The 15,654-nt window shown below is 35.8% G+C and overlaps 2 protein-coding genes across 2 annotated transcripts in view; both read left to right on the forward strand.

Moving 5' to 3' along the window:
- LOC108578530 overlaps positions 1 to 6,945 on the forward strand; it is a 15,910-nt gene extending 8,965 nt beyond the window's left edge. Inside the window, exons 2-4 of the mRNA XM_017941884.1 lie at positions 64 to 156; positions 1,959 to 2,240; positions 6,641 to 6,945. Of these exons, the coding sequence (XP_017797373.1) occupies positions 64 to 156; positions 1,959 to 2,240; positions 6,641 to 6,945 (680 nt within the window). The remainder of the gene's footprint in view (positions 1 to 63; positions 157 to 1,958; positions 2,241 to 6,640) is intronic.
- Positions 6,946 to 10,805: 3,860 nt separating this feature from the next.
- LOC108578529 (MFS-type transporter SLC18B1-like) overlaps positions 10,806 to 15,654 on the forward strand; it is a 24,683-nt gene continuing 19,834 nt past the window's right edge. Inside the window, exon 1 of the mRNA XM_017941882.1 lies at positions 10,806 to 11,132. Coding sequence (XP_017797371.1) covers positions 11,022 to 11,132 — 111 coding nt within the window. The 5' untranslated portion in view covers positions 10,806 to 11,021. The remainder of the gene's footprint in view (positions 11,133 to 15,654) is intronic.

Raw genomic sequence — 15,654 nt, forward strand, 5'->3', positions numbered from 1 at the left:
CGTTATTTATAAATTATGAAAAATCTACACGTTTATTCTTTCGACATTCTTCGTTTTTCGCAGCCGAGTATATACTACCCTGCAGTAGGTCAGATCCCAAGATAGAGACATGCTTTCAGAAGACGTTGAACCATTTGCAGCCATACTTGCAGAAGGGTGAGTGAAAATTAATCGAATACTGCAGAAAATATCAATTCTTTTAAGTAAATAAGTAAAAAAATTCTAAAGAAAAAATTATTATTGCACTGAAATAGTAAAAATTGTGTTAGGTGTACCAATAAATAATCTACTATTTTTTTAATCAGCTTGAAATGTTATTCAAATTCAGACTGTACTACAACACGTTCCTTGTTTATTAGTGACAATTTGTAGCTTCTTTGAAAATATTAGCTGATCAATTTTAATCTGAAAAATCAGTTGACATTGTAGTAAAGAAAATGGCAACAGATAAACAAGTAAAGCACACCTTTTTTACGAATATTAGCAGGAAAAAAATTGTTGTGGAATATTAATATATTTTCTTCTTAGTACGAAAATCTATGCAAATATTGGTTTAAACGTTTCGAACAAAATGATTTCGATCTTAACGATTTCTTGAAAATGTGGTAAGTATGAATTGCGAAAGTTGTTGGACAAAAGTCCAGCACAAACACCGAAAGACTTTCAGAATAATTAGGAACAAATCAGAGACAGAAAAAAAATACAAAAATAAATGTTGAATTTAATAAAGAAAGTGGACTGTTTATTGAGTCACCTAAGTACTAAAAAGTGATTGTACATGAGTCACTGCAAGGTAAGTAGTAAAAAGAAACTTGAAAAGGACACTGTCAGTGTCGAAACGAAAGAGTATTGTTCGTGTGAACTGAAGTGAATCTGTTGTTTTAGAGACAAATGAAATTTAAGTTGCATTAGAGTGAAGGGTACTTGCGTAATATACTTCTGAAGATCGGTAGTTTGCCGGTTTTCGTATTTATATAAGAAGTACAATTAATTAGTACGTGTAACTTGGTTTCGCTCGAAGAACTTATATAAAAAAGAAGGTTCTTCCTCAACTTTGAGTTTTTCCTTCTTTCTAAATTTATTTCATTTATTTGTCGAAGATCTTCAAAGATTTTCAAACGTATCCATTGATATTTAACTGAAGAAACTTTGGAAAAATATATTTTCTAATATTCCAAAACTCTTATCTTGAGAATAATGCAATAAGATTACAATCTCTAGTGTTCTTTATCTAAAATTTAAATTATTTCTCTTCAATTCCTACTAGAAAATAGATTAAGAAAATAAAAATATAATTTCCCTCAGCTACATGAAAAATAATTTCCACTAATTAGTTTAATTTCATCTATTGTTTGTCCTTTCCTGCTAGTTTACTATTTGTTATATGTTTCAGAGGTCTTTCTCTTGTGCTCTTTTTTTCTGTCATTTTGGTTATTAATAACAAAGTCCTACTATATTGTACTGTGTTTTTCGAACGAGAAAGAATTTGTTCTCCTCTTTAAGTGAAATATCTAAACTCGCAACTTTAAATCTATACTGTCACTTTTAAAATATTTGTGTGCTATATAAAAATCTCAATACTTAAATTGAAATAAGCGCTCTTAGAAAGCCCTTAAATTCACGACCAACGGTCAGACGACAGCCACCTTTCTTCTCTAATTTCCACTAATTAATTTCCTTCAACTTTCCTATTTTTTAATTCCTAATTAATTTCCTAATTTTCACTCACGACTCAAAAATATAATTTCCACTGGCCACTTAAAATCATAATTTTCACTAATTACTTGCCTACTGACCTTCTGTCAAAAATAAATTCGGAAAATTGAAAAATAATTTCCACTAATTAATTACTTCCCTTCAATTTATACAAAAAAAAAATGGAAAAATTTTCACAGACTACTTAAAAATAGATAGAAGGCTTAATTATCTTATACATATATAGAGTAAAACTTTCCCAGGTATTTCCGAGTTGGACCTGCCTCCGATCGAACCGCTGATCATCCCGGAGCTAGGAATGGAGAACGGCCAAGGCGCAGTTCGAATCAAAGCTCTGTTCACTAACATCACGGTCATAGGCGCTGGGAATTACACAATTACCAAGGCACGAGTGGACGTCACTACGTATAGACTAGACCTTCACTTGGCGTTTCCGAAAATCGAACTTCAAGGTGGCTATGAAGTCGTAGGGAATGTGTTGCTCTTCCCTATTCAGAGCCATGGAGATTTCTGGGCGTTGTTTGGTGAGTTTATCAAATTTCTCAAATATAACGAAACTGGTAACATGTTTGAATACACAAGGTATCACTTCAACAAACTTCTCCAACGTTTACGGCATGTTATCTTGAACAAGAAATGTCATATACATATAGATCTTATTCCTTCTGTCGTTAAGATAAGCATTGTTGATGCTTGCTTCGGGTGCAAAGATAAGTACTTTCCAATGATGAAAGCAAAGCTTGTGCATGACATTCGGTCAATATTTTAGACTTGATTTGGTTAGTATGACAATGTGCACGATGCCTTGTACTTTTCCAGATACAGAATATACCGATATAATATTCATATACGGCTTTTACAAAGGGAATAGCAGAGCCGCGGTAGTTAAGTATTGGCAACGATACTTTGATCGTACAGCTTATTAGTATTTTCTTTTCCAAAATGTGTGTAGAAATTTGGGAGAAACGGATTTTGAACATTAGTTGTAAATTAAATAATCCATACAACAAAAGTAGAATTATTATTTCTCTGTAAGTATGCTTAACAAGGAAAATTTTTTATTTTTAATGTAATTCACTAACGAAGCAAAACAGACCTATATATAGTGTATATGACATTTTTCTTCAGAATGATCTGCTGAACACGTAGGCGTAGCTTATTGAACTACTCACTGGACACCCTGTAGAATCCTTCTCTTTTAAGAATCGTGAAAGCCTACTCTTTAGGGATTTTTGAGAATGTACCCCATAATATCCTGTACAGGTAACCCCCGTATAACACGGTTGTTAGGTTCCAAAAAATATGACGTGTTATGCGAATCTGTGTTATACGAAACAAAGAGCTAGTACAAAAAAGGGAGTTTGGTTCCAAAAATGAAAAAAACGTACTATTATATTTTTATAATTAAGAGAAATATCTTTATTAAAGCAATTTTCACCAAAAGTATAACATATTAATATGTATTAAATAAAAATAATATGTATTCTTTTATTTCCGCCAGACATAGTTCAAGGCTACAAATTAATTCACATAAATGGAAAGCATAATTACTATTTCTTTAAAAAAGGTTGAATAATACTCACCCGAAGATTTTTAGCCTATGTATAATGTAGTAAAAAGAAAAACACAAAATTGTAAAATGTATGTACTTAATGTTCCGCGAACAAAATGAATTTAAAATTCTAATAAATTTTAAAATTCTGCAGTCAAATCCGATACGACATCCACGCTCGAATGAAAAATTTCAAATGAGCTATCTGTTGCTCAAAAATTTTTACTACATTCCGTGTTATTCGGGGATTTCCCTAATTTCAAATGAAATACTTTTTGCTTTTGAAAGCTCTTATTATGTTTCATATTGTTCGGGTAATTTCCCAAAACCGTGTTGTAGAAGTGCCGTGTTATACGAGGGTTACCTGTATTACATTTACATTTGTATATATTTATCTATGTTTCACTTCCAACTTTGTCAAGTAATAGTTGTAATATAGCAATGTAGAACGTAGAATATAGATCAGGGGTGTCGAACTACTTCCCCTTGGCTCTCTGTCAGCCAGTTCCCTCGCTTCTTTTCCTCCAGGAATTGCACGAGTCCCACTACGTATACATATATTTACGGCCCTGATAGTGTCAGTTGCAAACAAGGGACTGTGTATAAGTAGTGGTGATTAGCCTGCCGAGAAGTTTATCAGAGTGAATTAGGAGCAGGAGCAGGCGAAGAGAAGGAGTCGTATGTGCCTCGCGAGATCGACATCCCTAATATACACTACCGGCCAAAAGTTTGGAATCACCTCCCAATTTTCATCAGTACTGAATCTGCTACTAATTTTTCATAGACTTGATATTGATATTGTGGAGATAAATAGCAATTTATCTCATACCGATTGATTTGAATGATACAAAATTCGTTAAAAAATTCTTAAAGCTGCTGACTTCTTTCTGGGAATTTTTCTGTAACTTGCAATGCACAGTGATTCCAAACTTTTGGCCGGTAGTGTAGATCATAGAACGTAAAATTAGAATTGTTTAGGGATTATTGAAAATATATCTTCTACTATTTTACATTTAGATTTGCATACATTTGTCCATGTTTTACTCGATTTGGTGCTGCAAAATCTTATTACTCAAAATATTTGTAAGTAATCCTTTGATTAAGATCCTCTTTTCAGGGAGTGAAATTTCTTGGTTGAAAAGTATTCGGAATTTTATATGTACCACGAATATTCAATAGCTGAATATCATTGGTTCAAAAATATTTAATTCTTTGACGTTGAATTGGATACTTATTGAAAGACAAAATTGACCGAAAAATAAACAAAATTAAAATTACAGCTCCTATCTACCTTTTTTTAACAGAACGAAGTACATTCCTTGACACAACTATACAGGGTGTCCCAGTAATAGCGGTACAATACAGAACGAAAGAGACTGATAATACAAAGTGTCAGTAAGTAAGGTAATAGCAATGGCAGGAAGCCAATCATGATAGACATTACAATACTGTTACGGGTTACGCTTGTTGGGTCCTCACACGGAGCGTAATATTGGGTTGGTGGATCGGTCAAAACGTTCACCGTATGAGGGTGATACGCGGTTGACAACAAATCCAAAAAAACGTTCACCGTATGAGGGTGATACGTGGTTGACAACAAATCCAAAAGGATTGGAACCTTCGACGCATGTGGTTACTACGCCGTTCTCCGAAGGATGGAAAAGGTTTGGTGGTTGTAAGGACAATACGTATCGTAATGTCGGATATACCTCGAGCGGTAAAGATATATCCTTTGTGAGTTTAACTGTGAATATAGGCTGAGCAATTCTATAGTAACTATATTCTAATAATATTCAAGGAATTTACAATAAGTTTACAATGGTTTAAAGATAAATTATAATGGTTGATTCTTGGCTGAGCAAGAATCTTCCTTCTCGACTTTACACGGGGATTACGCGGGGACGTCGTAGACAAGCATGTCTAGTTGACACTTACGAGTTTACTATTATACTTGGTTGCTTGAAAGGGAATTGAGCCCGATCTTGCTTGTGTCAAACGACGACTATACAGATACTGCTCTACTTTAAAGTTCAGGGTAACTCTGAACTGTGACTGCCCCAGAGCCTCGGAAATCATGCCCTTATATACCCAAAAATCTGTATTTTTTGGGTGGTGGGGGCCCTAATTTTCCCATGAGAACGAAACGCGTTCGTTTATTTTATCTCAAGGGGGTGAGCTCTAGACGGATGTCTCGGCGCCGCTGTGTCGGCAAGAGGTCAAAACTTACACTTTCGAGGGATCATATTGTAGGATTTTGTGGTTTTCGTGATCAAGATCGAATAGGTGTAATTCAGACTAAAATATATTTAACAGATGATAAAACTGCACAGGCAAACTTCATATTATTCCACGCTAATGTACGCTATTATCTCTGAAAACCACATTGATTATTATTAACCTAGCTATCTTTACTTGTTTTCCACACTGTCCTACTACGCTGATTTTTCCGCATTCTAGTCATTGACTTTTCCATTTTGACCCCGCGCACGCATCTTTCAGATTCTTTTATCTTTGCACCCGCATATTCTCCCTGACCCTTTCTCTCTTTCTCTATCTATCTCTCCCTTCCCCACATTCCCCTCTCTCTATTACTATTTGCCTCTCATTCTACGCAGACGTTTCTCAGAGATATTCAGCCACGTCCATCCACATCTTTGGATGGCTCCGTACCCTTCGTTCACACGATATTCTTAGGTATAGTCGGTGGAAGAAATATAACGAGGTCGCAAGATCGGACAGACGTATGGTCAACCGTATGGACAAGCGAATCGACAGAAACGTGAGGAGATAAGGACCCGAAATCAATCAAGGCCGCATGAACTATGCCTTAGCTTTAATTTAGTCCCAATGGAAAAATGTAAGATGCTACATGTAGCCCCTGAGTGTCGCTACATCAATCGGTGCCGCTATTTAATGCTTTAATTTACGACCTCGCTGTATTTCTTCCACCGACTATACTCAGTCCCAAACACTCTTCTTTCGCACCTCTATCGTTCTAGCTCAAGAATTCTTCGTTCACGCAATTCTCGTTCCAGACTGGAACACACGCAGAAATTCTATCACTCTTACAATATCGAACCGATACACGCCAATTTTGATGAAACTTATATGGGAGATCTCGGGAAAACTATTTGACGTATATTTTTTTTATCAGCAATCGTCCATATTTCATTTTCTGGAATATCTCGAAAATTCGAGGGTCTCGGGGAGAAAATTGTCAGTGTGCACACCTAACGCATTTTCAAAGTTGTTTTTTCATTTGACTTCTTTTTTCTTAAGGAATCACCCCCTTTCCAATTGTACCACGGTTACCGAGACACTTTATATCTAAAAAATTACTATTTCATAAAACTGAGAAAATTTCGTTTCCAGGAGACGTTTTAGCGATCGCTCGCGTCCAAGGAATAGAAGAGATCCGCGACGGGGTTCGTTACTTGAAAGTGGGGCGAATGTTGGTCGACTTCAGCCTGGGTCGAGCTCGATTCCGCGTGGTCGATCAATTAAACGGCGACAACGTGATCGGCCAGGCGATGAATCAGTTCCTCAACCAGAACGCGAAGGAGATCATCGAGGAGATGAGACCAGCTGCGAGTGCCAGCATCGCGACGCACTTCAAGGACTTCCTTGGCAAGGCCATGGTCAAGATTCCGTTGAAAGTTTGGCTCCGTGACACGTAGTTTCATTCATGAACATATCTTGAAGATTGTCTTAAAGAAAATCGCGCTTTTCTCGTGCTCTTTTCTTTTCTTAATGCACGTTTGGACGTGGAGAAAAAAACGAAAACTGTGTCGGTGCGGAGTAAAAAAGAGATAATTGGAGATCGAAGATGAAGTGTTTCGAAGGACTGAATCAGTTTGATGAAATTTCGATGTACGTACAGTGCATTCGTGTGCATTCTGTGATCGCTGGTACTTAAATCTGTGAGAAAGCGTAAGGATTATGGAATCGTGAATGTTGAAGCTGTTGAGGTGGTGCTTAGGATAGTGTTTTTGATTGTCTGAACTGGTTGAAGGCTAATTGAAGACTTTGCTGCAAAAAGAAGGCAGCTCTATAATTTGTTCAAATTGAGTGATAAGTAGCATTGAAAGTAAAAAAACATTTTTGAATAAATTGCAGATCTGACAATTCAGTCTCGAGTTATAAGGATATATCCTACTTCTTCGCCTAATTTCCAAAATTTTATAGATACATAACTTTTAATTATACAGTGTGTCCGATTTGACTGCATATCTCACGGGAGATTGAAGTTACGAAGAAAATGTTCTTACAGAAATTGTTCGGTATATAGGGGGACATTGGGTGGTGTAAATAATTGTTCCGTAGGTGTAAAAAAATTTTAAAAAATAACTTGACTTTGATATCGCTTCCCACACTTACAGAAAAATTATTTAGACCACCTAATGTCCCCCTATATACCGAACAACTTTTGTAAGAACATTTTTTCCATAACTTTAATCCCTCGTGAGATATTCCAGTTAAATGGAACACCCTGTATACTCGAGATAAGTGGATTTTTGTACGATGCAGTGCAAAATGGGGCAGTTTGAAATTTTGAACATTCGTCATGCCATAGGAAAAAGATATTTATGCTTAGTATTAATGCTAAATGCTGTGTTAATATGTAGATTTTAAGTGGATAATATATACGTCTAAAAATATTTTGTTCACACTGTTTTCACTAGTTTCCCAAAAGTTAGCACATTCTTGTAGCAAAGTCTTCAATTATTCGTTGTAATTCATTAACATTTTCCGGTACCTTACTGTTTCTTCATTTTTCGTAGAATTTTTCTTATCATTCTTCTTTATCCTTGTTACCTCTAGTTTGACTGTATTTTTAATATAAGCGAGTTCAGACAATCACAATTGTACCGTACTATACTTTAATTGCTTTCAATAGTGAAGTAAACCTGTAGCTCAATATACTCATCGCTTTATTTTCACTATATCGATGATATATCACACGCCAATTACATGACATGCTACAAAATCTATGTGGAGAAAAGGAGAATGAATAAAACAAAATTGTATTACCTACCCTTGTAAATCTTTTCATTTAAAAATCACATTATTTCACTGCATAGAGATTATATTACTGAAATAATATATCGTCTTTTAACATTATGCAGATTTCATCTACAGATGACCCTAAATTATTTCTCCCATTTTATACCCCAAGACTTGAAAAATACCTAAAAATTCTCTATCTTTATTTCCCACGTGTTAAGATCATTTGAAACTGTTCGAACCAGGCAATTATTTTCTAAACTTTAGAATTCAAAAAATTACACAAACTTTCCCCTAAAATTTTCCAAATCGTTTGTCAATATTCTCCTCCACTCGTTGAAAAGTTTTCCCATGATTTGAATTAAATTGAGAACCACTCACCGATATATACACGTTACAATCGATGCCTTTGCAAACAGAGCGCTATATGACAATTTAAAATTTCCATGCGCCCAATCATCGCTTTAAAGTTGCTCCCTTAAAGCGTGAAACATCAATGCAAATAGCAAGGGCGACAAGAAACGAGGCAATAAATTTATCAGTTCGCGTAGGTATATAAATAATTTGTCACGCGAACTTGCTAGATAATGACCGAAAGGCGGCGAAGTTTCGAGATAATGGGATTTCCTGTGTTGCCGTCAGGAATGAGGCAGTTTCTTGTTTACAAAGATACGTCGACGGTTTCTATTGTGGCTGGAAGCATCTAGGTACCGTAAATTTTGTGAATTTTTTTTTTTAGTGAAAATGGGTCTTTTTCACGTAACATACAATTTGTATGGAGGTTCTGTGATGTACGAATAAATTTTTAGTTAGAAGTTACGTTGGAGGATTCGGTATTTTGTAGAGATTGTTGTTTTCTTAAATAAACTTCTTAGCATTTTGTCTTAGCCAATCCATGCAATTCTAATTTAGTTTTTCAGTTGTGAAATTTGATAAATTGAATGTATTTGCAAAAATACTCCAATTTTAAGCATGTTTACTTAAAAAATTAAAATACTTGGAATATTTAGTGTATTTAGTTTTCCAATATGTTCAGCAAAAATACTCAATAATTTTTTATAACTTAATAATTTACTATAATTGAAATTTTAAGCGCAATATTTATTTGGAAAATTAGATCTCTTGGAATATTCAGTGTATTCGAAGGAACTCAAAAATTGCTCACATCCCTTCGTTCTCTGTTAATTGAACACTGTTCCTCGTAATCCTTTTTTAATCCCAAGTAGTATAATATATTAATTTAAAAAAATATTTGTGATTCTAACATCTTACCATTCCTTAGCATAAATACAATTATACTTTATATACTATATTCCATTATGTTGTTGTAGATGAAATGACCGACGGTATTAATGAAACTTTCAATGTGTGCAATTTTAGTAAAAATATGATCTACTGGTTTCAGTGCACTTTGACCATCACGAAACGAAGTTATTGTTGCTTTATTAAAAAAAATTATGCATTGCTATAAATGCCAGAAATTCCTTGAAAACACATTTTTACTTCACATTCGTTATTAAATATTTGTCCAACAAGGATGTAATTAATAGAATTTCATCAAAATCATTTAACAATAAATTGATTCACGAACCATTGTTGATGTTGGCCAATTTCGTGAAGTAACTTTAAATTGATGTATAATAAGTGTTACCTAGTGATACATTTAAGAACGAAATTCCGAAAACGGCCATTTCATATGCACCAACCTAATACAGTGTTTACCAACCAAACTTCCTCTCTAAATGTTCCACCAATCAACATAATCAAATATCTACTCCCTAAATTACTGACCAAAAATAATCTTCTAATTCCATCTGAAGTGACCTAAGTCATATATTTTTCGTTACAAGATATTTAGACTTTTCAATATTTTTACTACTAACTCCATTTAACAATTGAATTTTCGAGTATTTTGCAAAACTGGTTCCACATTATTGTAACATAAATCGATGTAACACAAAATCAGTCATTATCTCAATGTTCTAAACTTAATAACTGCAAACATTTCATTTCTCAAGAGAGAAAAAAATCACTTCGTAATTAACATAAAATTACCTTTGCACTGATTTTATCCACAAACTATCGTTGCAAAGGTGATTTTACATTAACTAACAAATCGGTTAATTCTCTCCTGAAACATTAAATTCTCCCAGTTTCACAGCTTTACCATTCAGAATAATTCAATTTGCCCACATTTTTCACTCTGTCCACGTCCAAAATCACCAGTTTCCAAATCATCGTCATCGAAGAAAAAGGAAAAGAAAAAAAGATTCCTCAGAACGAACGACGAATAAGCGACGAAACGTCCAACTCTCGCAACGAAGTCACCCGATAATGGGACTTAGAAGCGTGGTAGGACGTATCGTTCGACCTACGACCCTGTTGTGCGCTCTTCTCTCGCTCTCTCTCTCTCCCTCACTCTTCCTCGTATTTCATCCAACTGAAAAGTGACTAAATAGTATAGCGCCTCTTGTGTCTGTTGTCGAGTCATAAGCGTCTCGAGGGCACATCAAGACAGACGGGCGATCGCTGGTTACACGTCGTTTGCAACGATAATCGGTGATAAGGGTGGATCGAGCAGTCAGTTGAGAGTCAGATCAGAAGCTGATCGGTTCTGACGCGCTGCTTGTTCCTGATGCAACGCAACGCGAGCCGGTTTCCAACGCGCGAATCGTCGATACAGATGAAGGTCGTGGTGTAACTTCAGAGACAGAAAGAGTACTTGTGAAGAAACGAGAAGGCCTTTACGATGATGGCTCAATTCACCAAGAGGCAATGGCTCACGTTGATCGTCATCAGCCTAGCTGATTTCGCTAATGCGATCTGCGTGTCGCTGCAGGCGCCGTTTTATCCTCAAGAGGTGAGTAGCAACAAAGTGGACGATGGTTGTACTTGGGATTATGGAATGAGTCTTTTTAGTTTTCTTTTTTCTGCCCGGTGGCGCAGTTCGAGATGGGGTTTAGAATTCTTGTAAGTTCTCGTTTATAAGCATTAGGACACTTACCGAACGTGAAACAAGGCTAAATGGTTGTTAGAAAAATGTTAACCTGTTAAATGGACTCATCTCTAGTTCGTAATTAAAAATGAGTAAAAAATATAACCAATTACTTCGTTTTGGTTGTTGCAAATGTGAATATGATGCATTTTATACTCAAAATGAATGATTTCTCAATAATGACGAGTTAACTCGTCTTCCTTAGTTAGAAATTGTTCGACCTAGAATAGAAGGAATGCAAATATTTCTGCTGATATGTACTACTAAATCAGGCAAACAAATGTAATTTAATGAAAATTTTAAGGCTTTCACGATCTGGATTGATTGAATCATAAAAAAAGGAATTATCAGTTCTTTTTTTAACTATAATGAAGCTAGCTGCAGTGCTGGGGAAACGTTGGAATCCAAAAATAATTGGACACGACTTAAATCAGGAAGCTGCCATTAATTATTCAAAAACTGTGACTCCTATCATATAATAATTTCTGTACAAAAATAACGGGTGTCCTAATATTTATGACCGACAGTGTAAGTGGGATTTGGAAAATAAGGATTGAAAGTCTTTAAACATGTTTTGAATTAGATTAGGAATTATGGTGACAATTTTAAGGTTATTGAGGAATATTCTTATTTTATTGGTGACTTTTACATAAAATATACGATGTCGGTATGATGTTTTATGGTTTATTGTGCTTGTTATGCATTGAAGTAGAATTTCATATCGCAAAGCACATGGTTAAGTCAATTCTCGTTGAAATAATTTCAAAATCCATAGAATCTAAATTTCAATCGTGCAATGAATAAAATAATAAAAAGATTTGTCTATAAAATGTACCAGAATTTTGTACAGAAGCTCAAACCATTTAAAAAATATATTGGTCCTATTATATTTCATCAATTTTCCTTCTTTCTTTTGTTTTCTTTTTATGTGCATTCGATTTATATTTTGTCTGCCCTCGTTCTACGTTATTTCGTATGCACGTGGAAATAATCAACTATGAATGATATCAGAGGTTGGTGATTTTTTAGAGCGAAGACGAAGATAAAACGCACTTATTAAAAAATTATAAGGACAGTTTGCAATTTTACTACTGTCTAATTTTTTAAAGATAATCATAGTGGTAATTTGTGCATGGAAATATTTTTCAAAATAACAAAATTCCTTACGATACATTATCACAAGCGTGATAAAATTAATTCCGCAAAAAGGCTGTTAGTACGATAATTTCTTAAGATACCTTCTTCTGGCAAAAGTTACACAAATATCGTTTTGTTGGCAGCAAAGAAATTCTCAATGCAACCGTTTTCTCGAATTCTTTGAATATTAAACAAATCTAAAACTTTTCGAACGTTCTCTAGCTTTCGATCTTTCTAAATATTCTTCACTTAAAGAATTCTTCCACAAAAAAATTCATGTCTATTTTGTACAGAAAAGAGAAGAAATTAGACATTCAATTCTCCACCTAAATCAGTCCAATTTCCTCGAGAAATGCTTATAGAACTATTTAAGAATCGAGGTTTCCGCGCCGCCAATAAATCTGCTTTCGTGAAACGCGTCGACAGAAGCGCACGGAATGTCGTCGAAAATACGGTAAGAAAAATGTCATAAATGCCGATAAGCGTGTTCGACGCGGGAAGGGTGCTCATTAAACACTTTCCACAAGCCGTGGAAGCTTATTTCCTATGTAACGATTCCTTATCGAGCGCCGTCCGCGGTGGGGTTAAAAGATGGACGTTCGTGTGCAAGTTATCAATTTACGTGGTTCATTAAGGAGTACGCGATCCACGCGTCGTCGTCTGCCACGAAATCTACGACAACAAGAGGCGTGTTTTCTTCAAATGTTCAAGAAACTTCATTGTTCGATGCACTAATGAAGACAAATATTATCGTCGCGTTGTTTAGACCTACGTTAATGTTTCTTACATAATTGACGCACAACGCTTTTCGATCGTAAATAATGCGACGTACTTGCACGAAAATAAGTGACGATAATAGAGGGACTTCGTTTGCCGAGCAGTAAATGTTTGGAATTTATGAAATTTGAAAGAATAAATTCTTACAAGAAATATAACCGATGATTTGCAGCGAAATTAACTTGATCTTATAGATAATGATAAGTTACGTGTTTGACAGTGTTGACACATCGCATAACTCAAAAATAGTCAATTTGTATTTTTTTACATAAAGCGTCGAAGGGTAGAATATTTTTATCGTGTAAAACGACACACTTCTAAGTTCATTAGTTCCCCATCAGAGAGTAGCATTCAACTAGTAGTCAAATACAAATTTTAAACTGCTTTTCCTGTCAAATTTACATATATTTAGTTACGCCATTATCAATATGCACATTCTGGTTCCAGAAGAACGTATTTCAAAGACACTTCTTGCTGTGAAAAGTAACAAGTACAGTGATATAATCTACTGCACGTGAAGTTTATTTAATTTGCGTAACACGAATTTTTACAATGTTTTAAACATCACTGAATTATTTTCAACCTTTTAACCAGGGAGTTCGTTTACCGAATGCGCACGCTGCACGTGTCATAGTATGCAAATAATATATTTTGGTTGACTTAAACCTTAATAAATAAACATTATTCGTGAAATTGTACTTTATTTCATTAGAAATTGAAATATTTCGCTGAAAAGCAACTCTTTCTTCTTTGGAACAACTTACCCCAATGCTGTAACAACTTGCCCTACGACGAGGTTAGGAGTTACGCTTCGCCGAGTTGCAATTAAATGACACTTTACGAAAAACTAATTGCAATATGTTAAATCTAAGCTCGGAATCTTAAAGTACGATAAATTTAACAATAGATTAGTTAATAGTGAAGAAAATAACTACATTATTTCTCGGTCATTTTTAATGTTTTGTCAAAATTGTAACTTTCAGCTCCAGTCTCCTCTAAACTTTCAATGACGAGTAAACTCGAAATGGCATAATTTGTATCTTACACGATTATTAAAAAATACGAATCCGACCGTAGATGTTCTCCGATAAGTGAACAAACAATTTAAATGAAAATTGATTTTATTGAGCACTATGATATAATTTGAAGCACCGTACGATGCATAATTCGCACCGGTGTTCGCGAACAGTTCGCGAACCATGTTCGCCGGCAGTGTAGACACTTTCGCGAGCAACTTGAGGTGGGTGAGGAAAGTTGTTAAGCACTCGGGTACTAATTTCCGCGTACTTGGAATATTGCACTAGGTGCCGTCTGAAGACTGAATGTATTGCGTTGAGAGTCTGACTGAATCTTTAATATTCCTAATGTAATTGATGGTCTGTGTACTGACACGCTGTGGTCTTAAGCTAAGTTGGCCTTCTTATCGAGTCGTCCCTTCTCCGAATCTTCTAAAATTTGAAGAAGGGACGCGAAGGGAGGTTCTTAAAATTACTAAGTGACCAACCCCGTATCACCTCCTTCCATTGCGCCCGGAGCGCGTCACGTCCTTGGAGCGGGGGTGACGAAGCTGGTCCTTGGTGGACGGGAATTTGCCAGGTCAACTCTGACTCTCCGACTCGTTCGGAAGGTCAGGTACCGAGAGGCCTCGGTAATTGCATCGGTTTCGAAGACCCTTTGGGGGTGACTTTATGATACCTTGCCTTACTGACTGAACAATAGCCTATTCTTTAATATTTGAGAAATTCTACGTGCCGCATGTTGGCTGCAGACCGGTCTGCTAATTAAAAATAACGGTTTGCTGAACTAGAAATCACGTATCATAAAATCGTCCCCTTGCTGTCCTAACAAACGTCGTTACACTGTTTTCACCTCAATTTATTAAAGTATAATTATATGGTCGTATAGGCGTACAATTTGTCCAGAAAATACAATACTTTGTTAATTGTCCCTGCGGCAGCGGTTCGGCAGGTACGTCGCGATGGTCGGTAAAGGAAAAACTCCCCGGAGGTGTAGGCGTACTGAGTTTTTATATTGTTAGGACAGGGAGACAGGAGTAGCGATACATAAAGATAGAAGTGGAGGAAGTGGTGGATGCCACATGTGCGCTTCTTAGACTACTCGAGGACGAAGGCAAGTCTTAACGCGGGGAGAGTAACACGGAAACTAAAATCTGAAGGCGTTGGAATGCCACATGTGCGCTTCTTAGGCTACTCAAGGACGAAGGCAAGTCTTAACGCGGGGAGAGTAACACGGAAACTAAAATCTGAAGGCGTTGGAAAAGAGAAAATTCGCGTGGAAGAATAGAACGATGTTCGGTAAGGGTTTGTTGACGACGACGTACCCGCCACAGACTCATTAGCGAACAGTCTGCGAGCAGGTTGCGAACTGTTCGTGTGCAGTTCTAGCCAGTGTGTACCCGGCATAATGTTACTTTACAGGCGAGACACCAATATCGTGATTTCTTACAATATTT

Source organism: Habropoda laboriosa, unplaced genomic scaffold, assembly GCF_001263275.1.
Source record: "Habropoda laboriosa isolate 0110345459 unplaced genomic scaffold, ASM126327v1 scaffold38, whole genome shotgun sequence".
Lineage (NCBI taxonomy): Eukaryota > Metazoa > Arthropoda > Insecta > Hymenoptera > Apidae > Habropoda > Habropoda laboriosa.